The sequence below is a fragment of the Astatotilapia calliptera genome, chromosome 8, assembly GCF_964374335.1.
Source record: "Astatotilapia calliptera chromosome 8, fAstCal68.1, whole genome shotgun sequence".
Lineage (NCBI taxonomy): Eukaryota > Metazoa > Chordata > Actinopteri > Cichliformes > Cichlidae > Astatotilapia > Astatotilapia calliptera.
The window spans coordinates 21,100,313-21,114,053 of record NC_137429.1 but is presented as its reverse complement, the minus strand read 5'-3'; the positions used below and the strand labels follow the sequence as shown (position 1 = coordinate 21,114,053).

The window sequence follows — 13,741 nt, the reverse complement described above, 5'->3', positions numbered from 1 at the left end:
AATTGAAGGCACTAAAAATCTTGTTGCCTATCTCAGCAGTGACCTCATACAAATGGAAACCCTTCTTACGGTATATTAATATCACGAAAGAGAGTTGAAAGTGGTGTAGTAGTACTGGAGGAAGGAAGCCAGCGTAGTAACAGAATAAAAGCTTCAATTGGCTGGACTTGTGGATGGAGAGGAATCTGTGGACACACTGTCTGGGGATTTATTTTGGCACACAGACAGCCCATAACTAAAGAGTTGTTCACATTTGGTTACCTGGCACAATTCTGTCTGGTAGAAAGCCACCTCCACGCATCTTCAAAAAAGAAAAAAAAACCTGCTGGATGTAGCTCCAGATTTTATTTTAATTTTTTTTTTATTTGAAAGGGCTGCAGAGACAGAGAGAGCAGCATGGCTACCAGTAGTTCCACGAAGCGAGTACTCTACTAAATCTGTGAGTGGCTCATCATCACAGGCACCTCCATGCAGTGAATGCAGAACATTTTGCCAATCCTCATTTCCCCCCCTAAAACTCTAAGCTCCCAGTTATAGACCCGTCCTTGTCAGTTTAGTCTCTCAGTTTCTCTTTAAATGAAAGTTTAAGAAACTCGGGTGGGTCACTGTGGATTTACCATGTGTTGCAGATGGAACCCACACATTTCTCTAATCTGCAACCAAATGTGCAGGAAAATCCAGTTTACAGTCATCATGAATTCAATCCATGCAGATTATTTCAGTCTCACTAGGACCAAACACGTGCAAATCTCTGTGATGCAACACAAAGAGATGGCCTAGTATGGTAGCGTACTTTAGAGAGCATTTGACGTTTACAGCTCACTCACAAATTGCTTGCATTGTTTGCATCTTTTTGCATCTTCTCCAATGAAGACTAATCTACTTCCTACCTGTGCAATGTGAGCTCAAACCTCTGTCCCCTACCTGATGCTGGAGATGAGCTGTCGATGTTCGTCAGTGGTGAGTATGTCCGGCAGGACAGAAGCTAACCACTCAACTTTCTTCTCTGCGGCGTACTGCTTCAGCACAGCAAAGAGTCTCTCTTTCACTTCGGGATCGTCACCTAAAATCTGGTCGACCTGTTGGAGATTCAAAAGAGGGTAGCTTCTGGTAGAGAGGAGGGTAGTCAGTAAAAGAGGAAAAGCTATGACCTCACTGTTTTTAGCATAGTACCAAACAGAAGTATTTATTTTTGTGTATATTTTATGCTGTAATTTTCATTTCTCTTGTCATTATTTAACCAAAAAGCAGCGTATGAAAAACTAGTACACCCCATGATTCAGTAGCTTGTAGAACCACCTTTAGTAGCAATAAGTTGAAGTAATCATTTACTGTATGATTATCGTTGTGGCATTCATTCATGCATAGCTCTGTTAACTACAGCACTTTTCAGCCAAGATTTTGTAGAGTAAGGGAGATCATTGTTTTTTTGCATGACCCAGTTTGAGACAAGTTTTAGGTGCTGGACAGATGGCCTCACCTTTGACTCTAGAACACTTTTGCTATACAAAGTTCATGGTTGACTCAGTGATTGCAAAGTACGTAGGTCCTGTAGCTGCAAAATAGGCCCAAACCATCACCTGTCCATCACCGTGTTTTGCAGTTGGTATGTGGTGTTTGTACCAATATGTTGTGTTTGTGACGCTATACATTATAGCCAAACATCTCCACTTTGGTCTCTTCTGTCCAAAGCACATTTTTCCAGAAGTCTTATGGTTTGTTGCAGGAGTACTGACAGGGACAAGAAAGCAAGCCTTCAGCTTTCAGGCCAGTCTTCTGTGGAACCAGCTCCAAGTTTGGATTCAGGAGACAGACACAGTCTCTGCTTTTAAGATTAGGTTTGAAACATAGTTAGACTTTGATCATAAACCCTCCCTTAGTTATACTGCAGTAAGCCTAGGCTACTGCAGGTTTCACTGGGTGTTTCTTCTTCACTCACCTTTTTCACTCACTCTGTGTTTATACACTTCTTTGCATTTAATTACTAGTTACTATGAAGTTCTGGCTCTTTTCCACAATGTGTCTTTTGTCCTGACTCCCTCCACTGAACCCCAACTGGTGCTGGGAGATTTTCCTGTTAAATGGAAGTTTTTCCTTCCCACTGTTGCCAAGTGCTTGCTTATAGGGGAATCAGATTGTTGGAGTTTTCTCTGTATTATTGTGGGGTCTTTACCTTACAATGTAAAGCTTCTTGAGGCAACTGTTGTTGAGATTTGGCGCTAAAGTGAAATTGAATTCAAATGCAACTTTGCAAACTTAAACCATGCTGCCATGTTCTTTTTAGAGACAAGAGGTTTACTCCTCGCAACCCTTCCAAACAAGTCACATTTGTTCAGTCTTAAGTTTAAGATTTAACATGATAAGTGAACCCCGAAGAGTCTGAGATTCCTCTGACCTTGGGGTAAATTTACTGGGATGTCCAATCCTGGGAACTGGCAACTGTCCTGAATGTTCTGTACTTTTGAACAATCTTTCTCGCTGTGGAATTATGTACTTCAAATGCAATGGCCTTATAACCCCTCACAGACTAATGGGTAGCAGCAATTTCTTCTGTTGAGCACTACATTTCACACAACTAGAGCATCCAGGTGTGTTATAACAGACAAGCTACCAAATCTTTTGCTTTTATAGAGGTGTTCATTCTTGCTGATGACTATTTACATCTATATACTTAGTGAAGCAGTAGAGTACTTAGTTTTTCACACACTGATTCTGGATTTGTTTTTCTTAAACTAATAACAGCATGGTGTAATATTTTATGTGCTGCTTTTTTATTTTAAGTTATGTTTAAATAATTTGATAACCTGGTACAAACCAGAATAATATTTTCATAGTGACCTGACACATAAAGCCTTCAAATTGAAAGAGGGTGTGTTTTCTTTTCTACATGACTGTAAACAGAACGTTGTTGAATTTTGAGTGATTTTATAGAGTTACTATCTGGCCTGTCATAAGAAGGTGGATAACTATAGACTTTCATTCATTCTGGTCTCAAAAACATGTTGACATTCTACATTCGATTACATTAAATATTCATGAAATAGGCACTAAAAACACATACAACTTAAAATTTAAAAAACAAACATTGTTACATGACATCCCCGACCTCATCTGAAGTGTGTACAATTGATTAGTATATATATAAAATGTTGGCAAGTATATAAAAGTAATCCCTTTTAACCCAAAGCTCATATTCTGTTGAGCACCAGGCTTCTCTGATCTTTGACTGTCTAAAGCACTCTGATGATACAAATTTCTTTATATGGTTATCTGCAGTAAGCACACAATATACAGACAGTACAGCTCAGAAGCACTGGGTGCTGCCCTTCATGTGGCTTCTGGAGGTTGGCCAATCATAAGAAAGACAGGTTTTAGTAAGGGAAGCCTTGAAAATAAAGGCGCTTGTTTCAGACACGGGACAAATTGAGGGACTTAAGGATAAATAAGGATTTTATTTTAACCATGAATCATGCAAAATTATTCCAGTAGAGGCACAGAAGAAATAAACAGCAACCATAATAGGTCCTTAAATTCATATAAGGTTTTGCAAAACTCTGCTTGGTGCACAGAAATACTTGTTTATTTTTTTGTCAAATAAGCCCTGCCCTCTCCAAAACAGTTGCATGGGAACAAAAAAAACAGCTTAGGCAGAGAATGTTGTCTTTAATTAGAAAATACCTTTTAATGCGAAACCTACCTTCCTGTTGAACTCCAGAGCCTTGTGTTTGCGGTCCAGTCTCGCCCCCTCTCCACCCATCTGACTGTCCTCTATGCTGATGCTCCATTTGTGCCTTGGCCCAAGGCACAGCACTCCCAGGCGGAGTGTCCTCCCCTGGGATGCCTTGATTAGTGCTGCAGCCATCTCGTGCTGCCTGACTGGGATACCGTTCACTTCCATGACATAATCCCCAGCCCTCAGGCCTGCACGGCCAGCTGGAGAACAAGGAGAGCAGTCCTCCACCAGTAGGGGGCAGTCTCCCACAATGGTAAACCCAAAACGACCATCTGGACCTGGCGTGATGTCCATCTGTACGAGACATTTGCCTCAGTGTTTGACCACAGAACATATCCCCCAACAGGTATCCACAATAGTGCAGATCTACTGCTTACTATATTATGACATGCATTTCCACACCCATTAACCTACGCATGCAGTATAGATCTGAAGGATTTGAGAGCTGCATGACCTGCTGTATGCGGGACACCACTCCAATGCTGGGAGGGATGTTCTTCTGAGTCTGGGCGATGGCGATGACAGCTTGAGGACCTAGCGTCGACACATTGTGGCCTTCGATCTCCAGGACCTGGTCCCCTGCCTGCAACCCTGCCAGGTGGGCACTGCTGCCTTCCTCCACTGACAAGATGTAGCTAGGTCCAGCCCCACCAAGGTGGAAGCCAAAATCCTCAGGCCAGCCCTGGTTGGATGTCGGCATGCTGAGGACTTTTAGAAACAGGGAGAAAAGGACAGTGAGGTTTGCTTCAATATGGAGTCTCGTGGTACTTAAAAATACTTACCCACTGTAGCCAGTGGATTCAAGTTCAGCGACATCGCAAGAAAACTCTATGATACAGTCTTTTGTTTTAAAGATATTCAGTTTGTTCTCTGTCTCCTTCCCTGTCTTAGCTGTACATCAAGTGTGGCTCTGTAACCCTCTATGCTGAACCATGACACACTCAGCAGTCCCTGACCTGGTTCATAAACTCTTTCACAGCCAATCAAATTAAAGCATTGAAAGATTGTGACCTTAATTAGCTCAGGAGACAGAAGTTCCTCTTGCTATTTTTTGCACTCAGAGCACATGCATGTCTCTCCTGTCGAACGGTAATTGAATGGAAAAGCAATAACGCGACAGAGCACACCACTGGCTGCATGGATGAACAGGTAAGAGGTTGAATTCCAGGTTAAATAACAGGATTATTTCCAACCAAATGGGAAAATAGCAGGAAATATAAGGCTTTCAGAACCACCTCTAATGGAACAAGTACAAATTTCACAGCAATGAATTGCTATAAACCCTGTAGCTCAGCTGTAGGCTAATGATGTGCTGCACAGCTTTCCAAAAGCCACAGCGCAGCAGAATTCACAGAGCTGACGAAGACGAAGGTTATAAAGACTTACAGAAATCTTTGGCTGGATACCGAGAGCCCCGTTTGCTCTGGCGGAAAGAGTATCTGCCCTTTTTGTTTTGCAAAAATTTCTTCATCTTGAATGTCAGATACCCGGTGGCCTGCTAGGAGGCTGTTATCCAGTCTTCTCAAGTGTAGTGTTTTTAAAAAAATAATATCCCCACCACCCACAACCCAAAGTCAAAGAGAAAAGGTGACAAACTCAAAATACTGCCCCATTCCTCCTCCCTGAAACCACAGCAGTCTCCTCATGAGCAAAGGGTGAGTGTGCATGAAAAGCAAGTGCAGTCTCTTCCTGTGAGTATGTCAAGGAGTTGGTCCTGCATCTCATCCCTGATTCATCCTAGGGCCAGCCTGCTTGCACAGTGTTAATCAGAAAACTGGGACGCGTGCACCCGCGCACCTCGGTTCCTTAATAATTCTCTCTCCAAAAAGGGTATTGTAAGGCCTCATTTTTCTATAAATACACCCATGTGTCTTTTCTTCCTCCCCCTCCTCTCTTGGCAAGGTGGCTCTCCGTGGGACCGCTCCTGGCCCAGAATCACTCTGCGTCGATGCGAGAAAGCCCGAGGAGCTCTAATTGGAGCGTCTGCATGCCTGTGATTCTCTGCGTACTCTGAAATGGTCGGTCCATTGATAAGGAGCGGGGGCAATTTAAGACTTTAGCCTGTGGGATTAGTAGGATTATCAGCTGAATCTGCTCTCCTCCACCCCCCCTTGTTATTAATACTGTAGGAACACATGCTCCCCTCCCGTATTAGATATTTAGAGTGCCTCTATTGAAGTTTATTTTAGCACTGTGCACACTTTTAGACGTGTATTTATGATGAAATAGGCTAAATGCTGCTCTAGTTCAATTCAATTCAATTGTATTTATATAGAGCCAGATCAGAGCTGAAAACTAAAACTTAAAACTGAAAATTTATGGCGTCAGTGTGCTGATTAAAAATCAGCCCGGTGGATTTATCAGCAGATATCAGCTATTTGCCAACATATCAATATCAACATCAAGAAGGAAAAACCCTTCAACCATGCTATGGGTGCTGATGTTGTGCTCTGCAACTTCCCTGTTGGCAACACACGTTTACCAGCAGAGTCGAGCAGAGCATGAAGATCTTGTTGTGACGGTAAAACATGACTATTTTTTAAACTGCAATGCTTTATCTTCTTAGTAAGGACTAATGAATCAATACACATAACAATTGCTAATCCATTTATGTATGTGCGTCTGAAAGAAAAAAAACATATCAGCCAATATATCAGATTTTTTAAATCACCAAATGTTGGCATAGGTCTTAAAAATCCTATATCGAGCAGGCTCTAAGCTGCACGTGTGACTATCTGCTTATATCCTTGAACTGAAGCTCACATCAAGTTTTACTTTTACAGTATTACACGTATTTTTTAACTGACATGCATAACAGCTGGAGAGGAAGCTGAGGAAGCGCGCAGGTGGGCTTATTGGAGTGTAAACTGTCATTAGTGCCAAAGCGCACAATAAGGAACAAACAGTTCAGTGCAAACTGAATAATTAAACACAAATGACTGCATCTCCAAACACACTTTTCACTTCAATCAAACTCTCCTCTTACACTTACAGTCTTAAAGACGATTGAGTCGTCTATGACAAGATGCCTGACAGAAAAACTTTAAACCACCTGAAACAATTTATCTTTTGACAAAGAAAATTGTCATTTCAGGTATAAAGCTGTAATTTTGATTTCAAACTGTAACAGCAGATACGCTCGTGGCACTGTAACTTGATTTATCCGACATAAGAGACAATAAAAAATGATTAAGGCCCCCAGCACAGCACATCCAAACATTCAGTACCTGTTTAAGCAGCATTCGGAGATGAGCCTGCGCAGCTCCCGAGTAATGCTCCCCTCTGCAGCTCTGTGAGCTGTAATATGAGTGTTGGGCCATGTCCGCAACAGTATCCACTGACTGGTGTCCTGTGGTGCCTTGATGCATTGTGTGGAGGACTGGATTGCAGAGACAAACAGCAAACAGTTAATGATTTTATTCAGGCACCAAAGTCAAACACTATAGGCCTAAATTAACCTCGATGGCGGGTATCAGTCTATAATCAAACCAGATGACAGTAGCTGATATTTGTTTGTCATTGTCGGATCAATTTTTGAACAAAATACATGTTCAAAGCTAGTGTAATGAGGAGTTGAAAGACATTTCTTCGTGTCTCTGGCACAAAGGGTGGGATAAAAGCATTGCTCACAGCACTGTAACTTGATTTATCTTATATAACAGTCAATAAAAGATGATTAAAGCACCAGCACAGCGCATCCAGGCATTCAATAAACAAAAGGAAGTTAACTGTTGTTATACTGAAATTATATATTTAAAATTCTCCTTTTTGAAGTTTGTGTGCTAACTTTTAGACAAAACCTTTTATGCTTCAATGCATGTTTTGAAGTCCCAAAAAAGAGAGAGAGAAAGTATAAAATACTCTAATTACTCACATGTATTTTGGACACAGGAAACAAAACATTACTGTTGATGCTATCTCACACTGGATTCCTCAGGTAGCAAAGCTCCAGACATCACCTCTCTCTTTCTTGAACTATAGAAACTGCAGGCAGAAATTCTCTCAATGAAATAGTGAATTAACCAGTAACACATTTAACAGTAAAATCAAGAGTAATGCATTTATAAAACACGTGTATTATTGGCTCTGGCAAAGGCCTCAAAACTTCCAGTTTATACACTGACCAGTCACTTCGTTAAGTACACCTTGGACACCCGTTTGCCTTCAGGGCTGCCTTCATTCTTTGTGGCACACATTCAATATTCCTCCCTTGACACTGCACATGATCCAGCTAGAAGCAGCCATCGTAGAGAGATGCACATGGTTGGCAATAATACTCAGGTGGGATGTGGAATTTAAATTATGCCCATTTGGTAAAGGGGCCTAAAGTGTGCCAAAAAATGCCCCACACACCATTACACCAGCAGCCTGAACCATTAACACAAAGCAGGATGAATCCCTGCTTCATGGTTTTTACTCCAAATTCCAACCTTAACAATTACATGTCAAAGCAGGCTCCAGGCAACATTTTTCCAGTCTTCTGTCCAAGTTTGGTGAGCCTGTGAGAATTCTAGCCTCAGTTTCTTGATCTTAGCTGAGATGGCACCTGGTGTGGTCGCTGCTGTAGCCCATTTTCTTCAAGTGTTGATGTGTTTTGAGTTTAGAGTAACTCTGTGATGAGTTATTTGAGTTTTTATTGCCTTCCTGTTAGCTTTTTCTTTGACATCTAGCATCAACAAGACATTTTCACCCAGAGAACTGATGCTCACCGGATATTGACTCTTTTTTGGTACCATCCTCTGGAAACCCCAGAGATGCTTGTGTGGTGGAAAATCACAGTCAACCAGCAGTTTCTGAAATGCTTGGACCAGCCTGTCCAGCCCCAACAGCAATGCCACATTCATAGTCACTTAAATCACCTTTCACCCTTTTCTGATGCTCAGTTTAGTGAACTTCAGCAGGTCGTCTTGGCTACGTCTGCATGGGTAAATGCACTGAGCTGCTGCCATAGGCTGATTTAACATCTGTGTTGACAATGTAGTAACCAGTGAGTGTATGTGGGTATTGATGTGCATCATAGCTCTCTCTTCTTTTTTAAATAGAAGATGTTTAAGCAAACTTTAGAAATGTCTGAAGCCTGTTTTAGATATTGGGATGGGGATGTAAACTGTCGAAAAATAACAGGATTTTCAATAAAAGAAAGAGCTGGCTGAATGCACTTGTCTTGCACACCTCCTTGTATGGCTATTAATACACGTTTATAACAGGAGACAGGGACTTTTAACGCAAAGTATACTTACAACTTTTAAAATTAATAATCCCCTCTCTTAATCAGCCGAAAAAAACCCAAAAAAACAAAACACACTGTTCATTTATATCAGTGTAAAGTAAAAAGGAGTAGGACACATTTCCACTGTCCTCTCACAGCGGGGAGGCTTCGACGTTAGCCCAGCCCATTAGCGATGCTAAGGAAGTAGCATTGTTTACAGGGGCAGGACGTGAGCATGGAGCAAAAGTAAAACTAGAAGCCTCCTAAACCGACTCTGTTGACTTGAGACAAACACTAAAAGGCAGCTATGTGTAACCTCGACTAGATGGTAAGGTGAGAGCGAGCATGAAAATGGGTTTACAAGGAGAAGAAACGAAGACTTGGTTCAGTTTTGCTAACGCTGCAGTGTGGGTACTGAGAGGTTTCAGCGGATGCTAATGTAACTTGTTCACCTGAGTCTTTAACGCGTTTAAAGGAAGTAACTATGACTGAAATTTAACTGTAACAAAGCCTAATTGTTTCTTTTTAAGCTTGCTACCTGCTGTCGGTGAGTTTGTACCGTAAACACCTGTTGTTTGCCTCTCTGCGATGCTGCCAGGTGAGATATGGATTTCCTGACGCTGTTTGGCATTTACGTTGTGGTGGTGCTCACATGCATAGCTCTAGTGTGCAGATACTCCGGCCAGCAACACAGCCCCCTTAATTCACTCTACAGCTTTGCATTAAAGGTAAGAAAAGAGCAGAAACGGGATGAGTATGAAGCTTTTCTTTTCATGCAATTCCAAAGACCGACACTCTGTGGCGCTGTTGTCTCAATATAAAGAAAACGTATCCACTTCACTTACAACTATGTGCTTTTTTTCACAGAGACTTTCATCGATTACTCCAAAGTGGCTGCAGAAGTTTTCACAGTGGACTTTGCACAGACTGTTCCATCAGAGGTTTGTAGTTCTCTCTTAGCGTTTACAGAGTTTAATGTTTATTTGAGGCTTGATTCAGTGTTATTTGAATTTGACTGCAGGAGCAACGCGTTCATATACCTGCACATCCTGCTGGAGGGCGCCGTGTATGCAGAGTTCACTTACGAGGTGTTTGGCTTCTGTAGGGAGATGGACACCACTCTGATCAGCCTATCTGTGCCTTATATCCTGTTGGCCATCAAGACCTTCTTCTTCTACCTCTGCATCAAGACAGACCCAGGTTCATTTTAGTTTGACCACATCTTGTTTAAATGTGCGGTGGTGGTGTCAGCAATGGCAGTGTGTTATCTCACTTCTCTCCATCTGTCAGGCACAGTGACAAAGAAGAAAGTTGCCGGTCAGCTGCACATCTATTCGTACGATAGGAGGTTGTTTCACCCGGGAATCATATGTTCGACTTGCCAGCTTGTCAAACCAGCCCGCTCGAAACACTGTAGTGAGTGCTTTTTAATTTGTCAATGTCAGCACCTGAGGTACTGGGAGAAAAAGAAAGGTAGCGTGTCTCAGTGCTGACTGTAACTCCTCCTGTGATTCAGGGGTCTGCAACAGGTGTGTGCAGCGTTTCGACCACCACTGCGTCTGGGTGAACAACTGCATCGGTGCTCAGAACACACGTTACTTCCTGCTTTACCTCTTCAGCATCTGTGCCATGGCGTGCGACATCGCCCTGTTAACGGTGGACATGCTGCTTCATGTCGTGCTGCGCACAGGGCTCCTGGGGGCCAGTTACTTAGATGAGAATGGCCAACGGCAGCCAGCAGGATTTCTGTTTGTCGTGCAGGTACTGCTGACACACTGAATATTGCACACAGCTGTTTTTGCTTCTAACTGAAATTGAATTTTAATCATCCGCCCCTCCTCCCACTTTTTTCTTCCAGCATCTCTTCCTTACTTTTCCCCGAATTGTCTTCATGCTGGGCTTCTTACTCTTTGTATTCTTCCTCCTGGCGGGTTACACCATGTTCCATTCCTTTCTTGCTGTTGTGAACCAGACCTCCAATGAGTGGTACAAAAGTCGAGGCTACGTTTGCCAGCACTGCCACCCATCTACAGCGGCCGATATTCTCTGTAGCCCCATCCCAGATCACTCTAAAAGATACTACTACAGCAGGGGGGTCCTCCGAAATCTGAGGGAGATTGTCTTCCCTCCACGGCTTGTTCAGAAAAAAGACAATTGATTGGTTCCATTTACTGTCTACCATAACTACTGTAAACACTACTGGAAAATAAAGTTTATTGGTTTCTTTATGGCCTCTGGTTTGTGAATTGAAGATTGTTTTAATTAACTGTTGCAGCTACAAGCTTACCAAATCAAACACTTAGAGGTAGCTTCTATGATTATGTTTAATCTCAAAGTAGCTGCTGCTTGTGGGATTAATGGGGATGTATTTACACAAGTTATTTTGATGGCTGAGGAGGTTTTTTTTTTATGTTATTACATTTAAAAAGAAGTCTTTACATTTAAAGAAAGGAGAAAAAAATGGAATGTAAACTTCAGACCATGAAGAAACAAAACAAAGTCTTGCAAGTAAAGCTTAACGAAGCACTGCACAGAAATGCAGAAATGTTTCACGATGAAAGTCTCATAAACCAGCAAGACGAAGAAAATAAAAATACACAAAACCTGCCCGGTGTAGATATTGTAAATAAGGGCTGGGAAATAATCTTTATTGAAGATCCGCAGCATATTGCAAGCCTGATGACAACAAACAAGCAGAACTGCGACCAGTTAAGAAAAATGTCCTACCAGCTTCAACAAACAGAAGCTATTAATCAGGAGCTCTATGGGAATCTCAAAGACACTGAGAACAAGAATCTGCAGCTTCACCTAAAACTTGATGAAGCCCTGGAGAAAAACAAAGAGTTTCTTCAAGAGAAACAGCAACAGGAAAAAATGCAGAAAAAGACACAAGTTATTCTCCAAGACTTAGAAAGGAAAAATCTACAACTACACGCATGTTCTAATGAAATGAAGGAGAAAATCATGGAACTAGAAGGAGAAAGGGAAAAACTGATAAAACAATACTCAGGCGCGCAGCACATTTGCAATGAAATGCTAAGCAAGAACTCAGAGCTTGTGGAACTTTCTAACATCATAAAATACAAAATTGATGAAATCCTGAGAAAGAACACAGAGCTCGACGGACAGAATAAGAACTTAAACTACAAATACAGTGAAATCCTAAAGAAGAGCACAGAGCTTGAGGAACTTCATAACAACTTAAAATACAAAAAGAAGAAAATGCTCAAGGAAAACACAGAGCTCGAGGAAATTAATAACTTAAAATACAAAAAGAAGAAAATGCTCAAGGAAAACACAGAGCTCGAGGAAATTAATAACAACTTAAAATACAAAAAGAAGAAAATGCTCAAGGAAAACACAGAGCTCGAGGAAATTAATAACAACTTAAAATACAAAAAGAAGAAAATGCTCAAGGAAAACACAGAGCTCGAGGAAATTAATAACAACTTAAAATACAAAAAGAAGAAAATGCTCAAGGAAAACACAGAGCTCGAGGAAATTAATAAGACTTTAAAGTGCAAAAACAATGAAATGCTCAGGGAAAACAAAGAGCTTGAGAAACTTAATAACAACTTAAAGTGCAAAAAAAAATGAAATTCTCAGGAAAAACAGAACTTAATAACAACTTGATGTCCATACCAAGTGCTTCTGACCACTCCAACTGCCTGCAAAATTATTATTTAAAATTATTTGGACAGTTTAAGTGTATTAGTTGACATCAAAGTGACTCTTTAAATTGGCTAACAACAAACGATTCAAACAAGCTAATTTATTTCACATCCAATGAGTCACTTTAAAAATCCCACGACCGGTCGAGGCAGATGGCCGTCCCTCACTGAGCCTGGTTCTGCCGGAGGTTTCTTGCTTTTAAAAGAAAGTTTTTCCTCCCCACTGTCGCCGAGTGCTTGCTCAGGGAATTGTCAGATTATTGGGGTTTTATTTATTTTTTGTCAACTAATACACAACTCGGGGCTCGCAAAATCTCTAGCCCGATGTCCCGGAGCTAGCGATATCTCCGGTCGGGCGACCAAAATCTATCTCAGCCCCGGCGATTTTGCGAGCCCTGCGATCTTATTGGGCATTCCAAATTGATTTTTTTTTTATTCATTAATAAAGTCCTACAAAGATTATATTGTGAATATTGCATGTTTTCATTGTCACACAAATGTGTACATTTTCAGCCTAGACTGAACATGTGTGTTTGTCTTCTATTCAAAATCAAACATTTTAGTAGCAACTACTGTATTAAAATATGGCAGAGGTTTTACTCTGATTACACAAACTTTATGTAGGAGTAGGTTATTTGTAAATTTGACCTCTGACCTCACAGAGACACAGGATGACAGGATATGTGATATTAGAATCCATATATATTGGTATATAATCTCCTAAATGTTGCCAATGGCAGTAAGGAACATAGCTCTAAATAACATTATCATCTTTTTGACCCTCACTATCCGGTTGTTCAGTCTGACGTCACTTAGGTTAGGTCTGGACCTAAACTCCGCTGCAGGTCCATATATCAAACGATCACTATGGCATTACTGAGAGTTGAAAAACTGTCTAAAGTCTTTCATCTTTAATAAAATTATCAGCGTTCTGCTCTACCAGGTGTAACAATTGAGTTTGGCATCCAGGCATCCATGAAAACGGAATTTATGACATTTAACGGAGTTAGCTCGCTAGCTTCTATCTAAATACAATATAGCATGTCCTGACTGCGGGGTTTTGGAAACAAATTAAAACTTACAGCTCTGTTATCACTTCCAACATAAATGAAGACAGAAAACATTAGC

General features: G+C 41.2%; 2 protein-coding genes across 12 annotated transcripts in view; one reads left to right on the top strand and one right to left on the bottom strand.

The window, feature by feature from the left end:
- Positions 1 to 7,720, bottom strand: part of grid2ipb (glutamate receptor, ionotropic, delta 2 (Grid2) interacting protein, b) — a 40,404-nt gene extending 32,684 nt beyond the window's left edge. For 4 of the 5 annotated variants that reach the window (XM_026179033.2, XM_026179034.2, XM_026179035.2 and 1 more), the window contains exons 1-4: positions 5,120 to 5,739; positions 4,188 to 4,441; positions 3,698 to 4,027; positions 925 to 1,079 (exon numbers count right to left, since the gene is read on the bottom strand). In XM_026179033.2, the coding sequence (XP_026034818.2) occupies positions 925 to 1,079; positions 3,698 to 4,027; positions 4,188 to 4,441; positions 5,120 to 5,204 (824 nt within the window). In that variant the 5' untranslated portion in view covers positions 5,205 to 5,739. Of the gene's footprint in view, positions 1 to 924; positions 1,080 to 3,697; positions 4,028 to 4,187; positions 4,442 to 5,119; positions 5,740 to 6,960; positions 7,113 to 7,607 lie in introns of those variants that run through there. The other variant, XM_026179037.2, reaches the window with a different exon arrangement.
- Positions 7,721 to 9,106: 1,386 nt separating this feature from the next.
- Positions 9,107 to 11,168, top strand: zdhhc4 (zDHHC palmitoyltransferase 4). Of its 7 annotated transcripts, none has more exons than XM_026179054.2 (7): positions 9,107 to 9,270; positions 9,541 to 9,670; positions 9,810 to 9,883; positions 9,964 to 10,142; positions 10,233 to 10,358; positions 10,459 to 10,703; positions 10,801 to 11,168. In XM_026179054.2, exons 2-7 carry the CDS (start codon positions 9,548 to 9,550, stop codon positions 11,098 to 11,100), a joined length of 1,047 nt encoding a protein of 348 aa, XP_026034839.1. In that variant the 5' UTR covers positions 9,107 to 9,270; positions 9,541 to 9,547; the 3' UTR covers positions 11,101 to 11,168. The 7 variants fall into 7 exon arrangements, with proteins under 7 accessions (XP_026034839.1, XP_026034840.1, XP_026034838.1 ...); XM_026179055.2 differs by having other exon boundaries at positions 9,119 to 9,275; positions 9,473 to 9,670; XM_026179053.2 differs by having other exon boundaries at positions 9,120 to 9,275.
- The last annotated feature ends 2,573 nt before the right edge of the window (positions 11,169 to 13,741 follow it).

Excerpts from the sequence above, each read along its gene's own strand:
- zdhhc4 (XM_026179054.2), top strand. The coding sequence starts at position 9,548 with ATGGATTTCCTGACGCTGTTTGGCATTTACGTTGTGGTGGTGCTCACA. Across the intron at positions 10,359-10,458 it reads AGCCCGCTCGAAACACTGTA|GGGTCTGCAACAGGTGTGTG; the intron begins GTGAGTGCTTTT and ends CCTGTGATTCAG. Across the intron at positions 10,704-10,800 it reads GATTTCTGTTTGTCGTGCAG|CATCTCTTCCTTACTTTTCC; the intron begins GTACTGCTGACA and ends TTTTTCTTCCAG.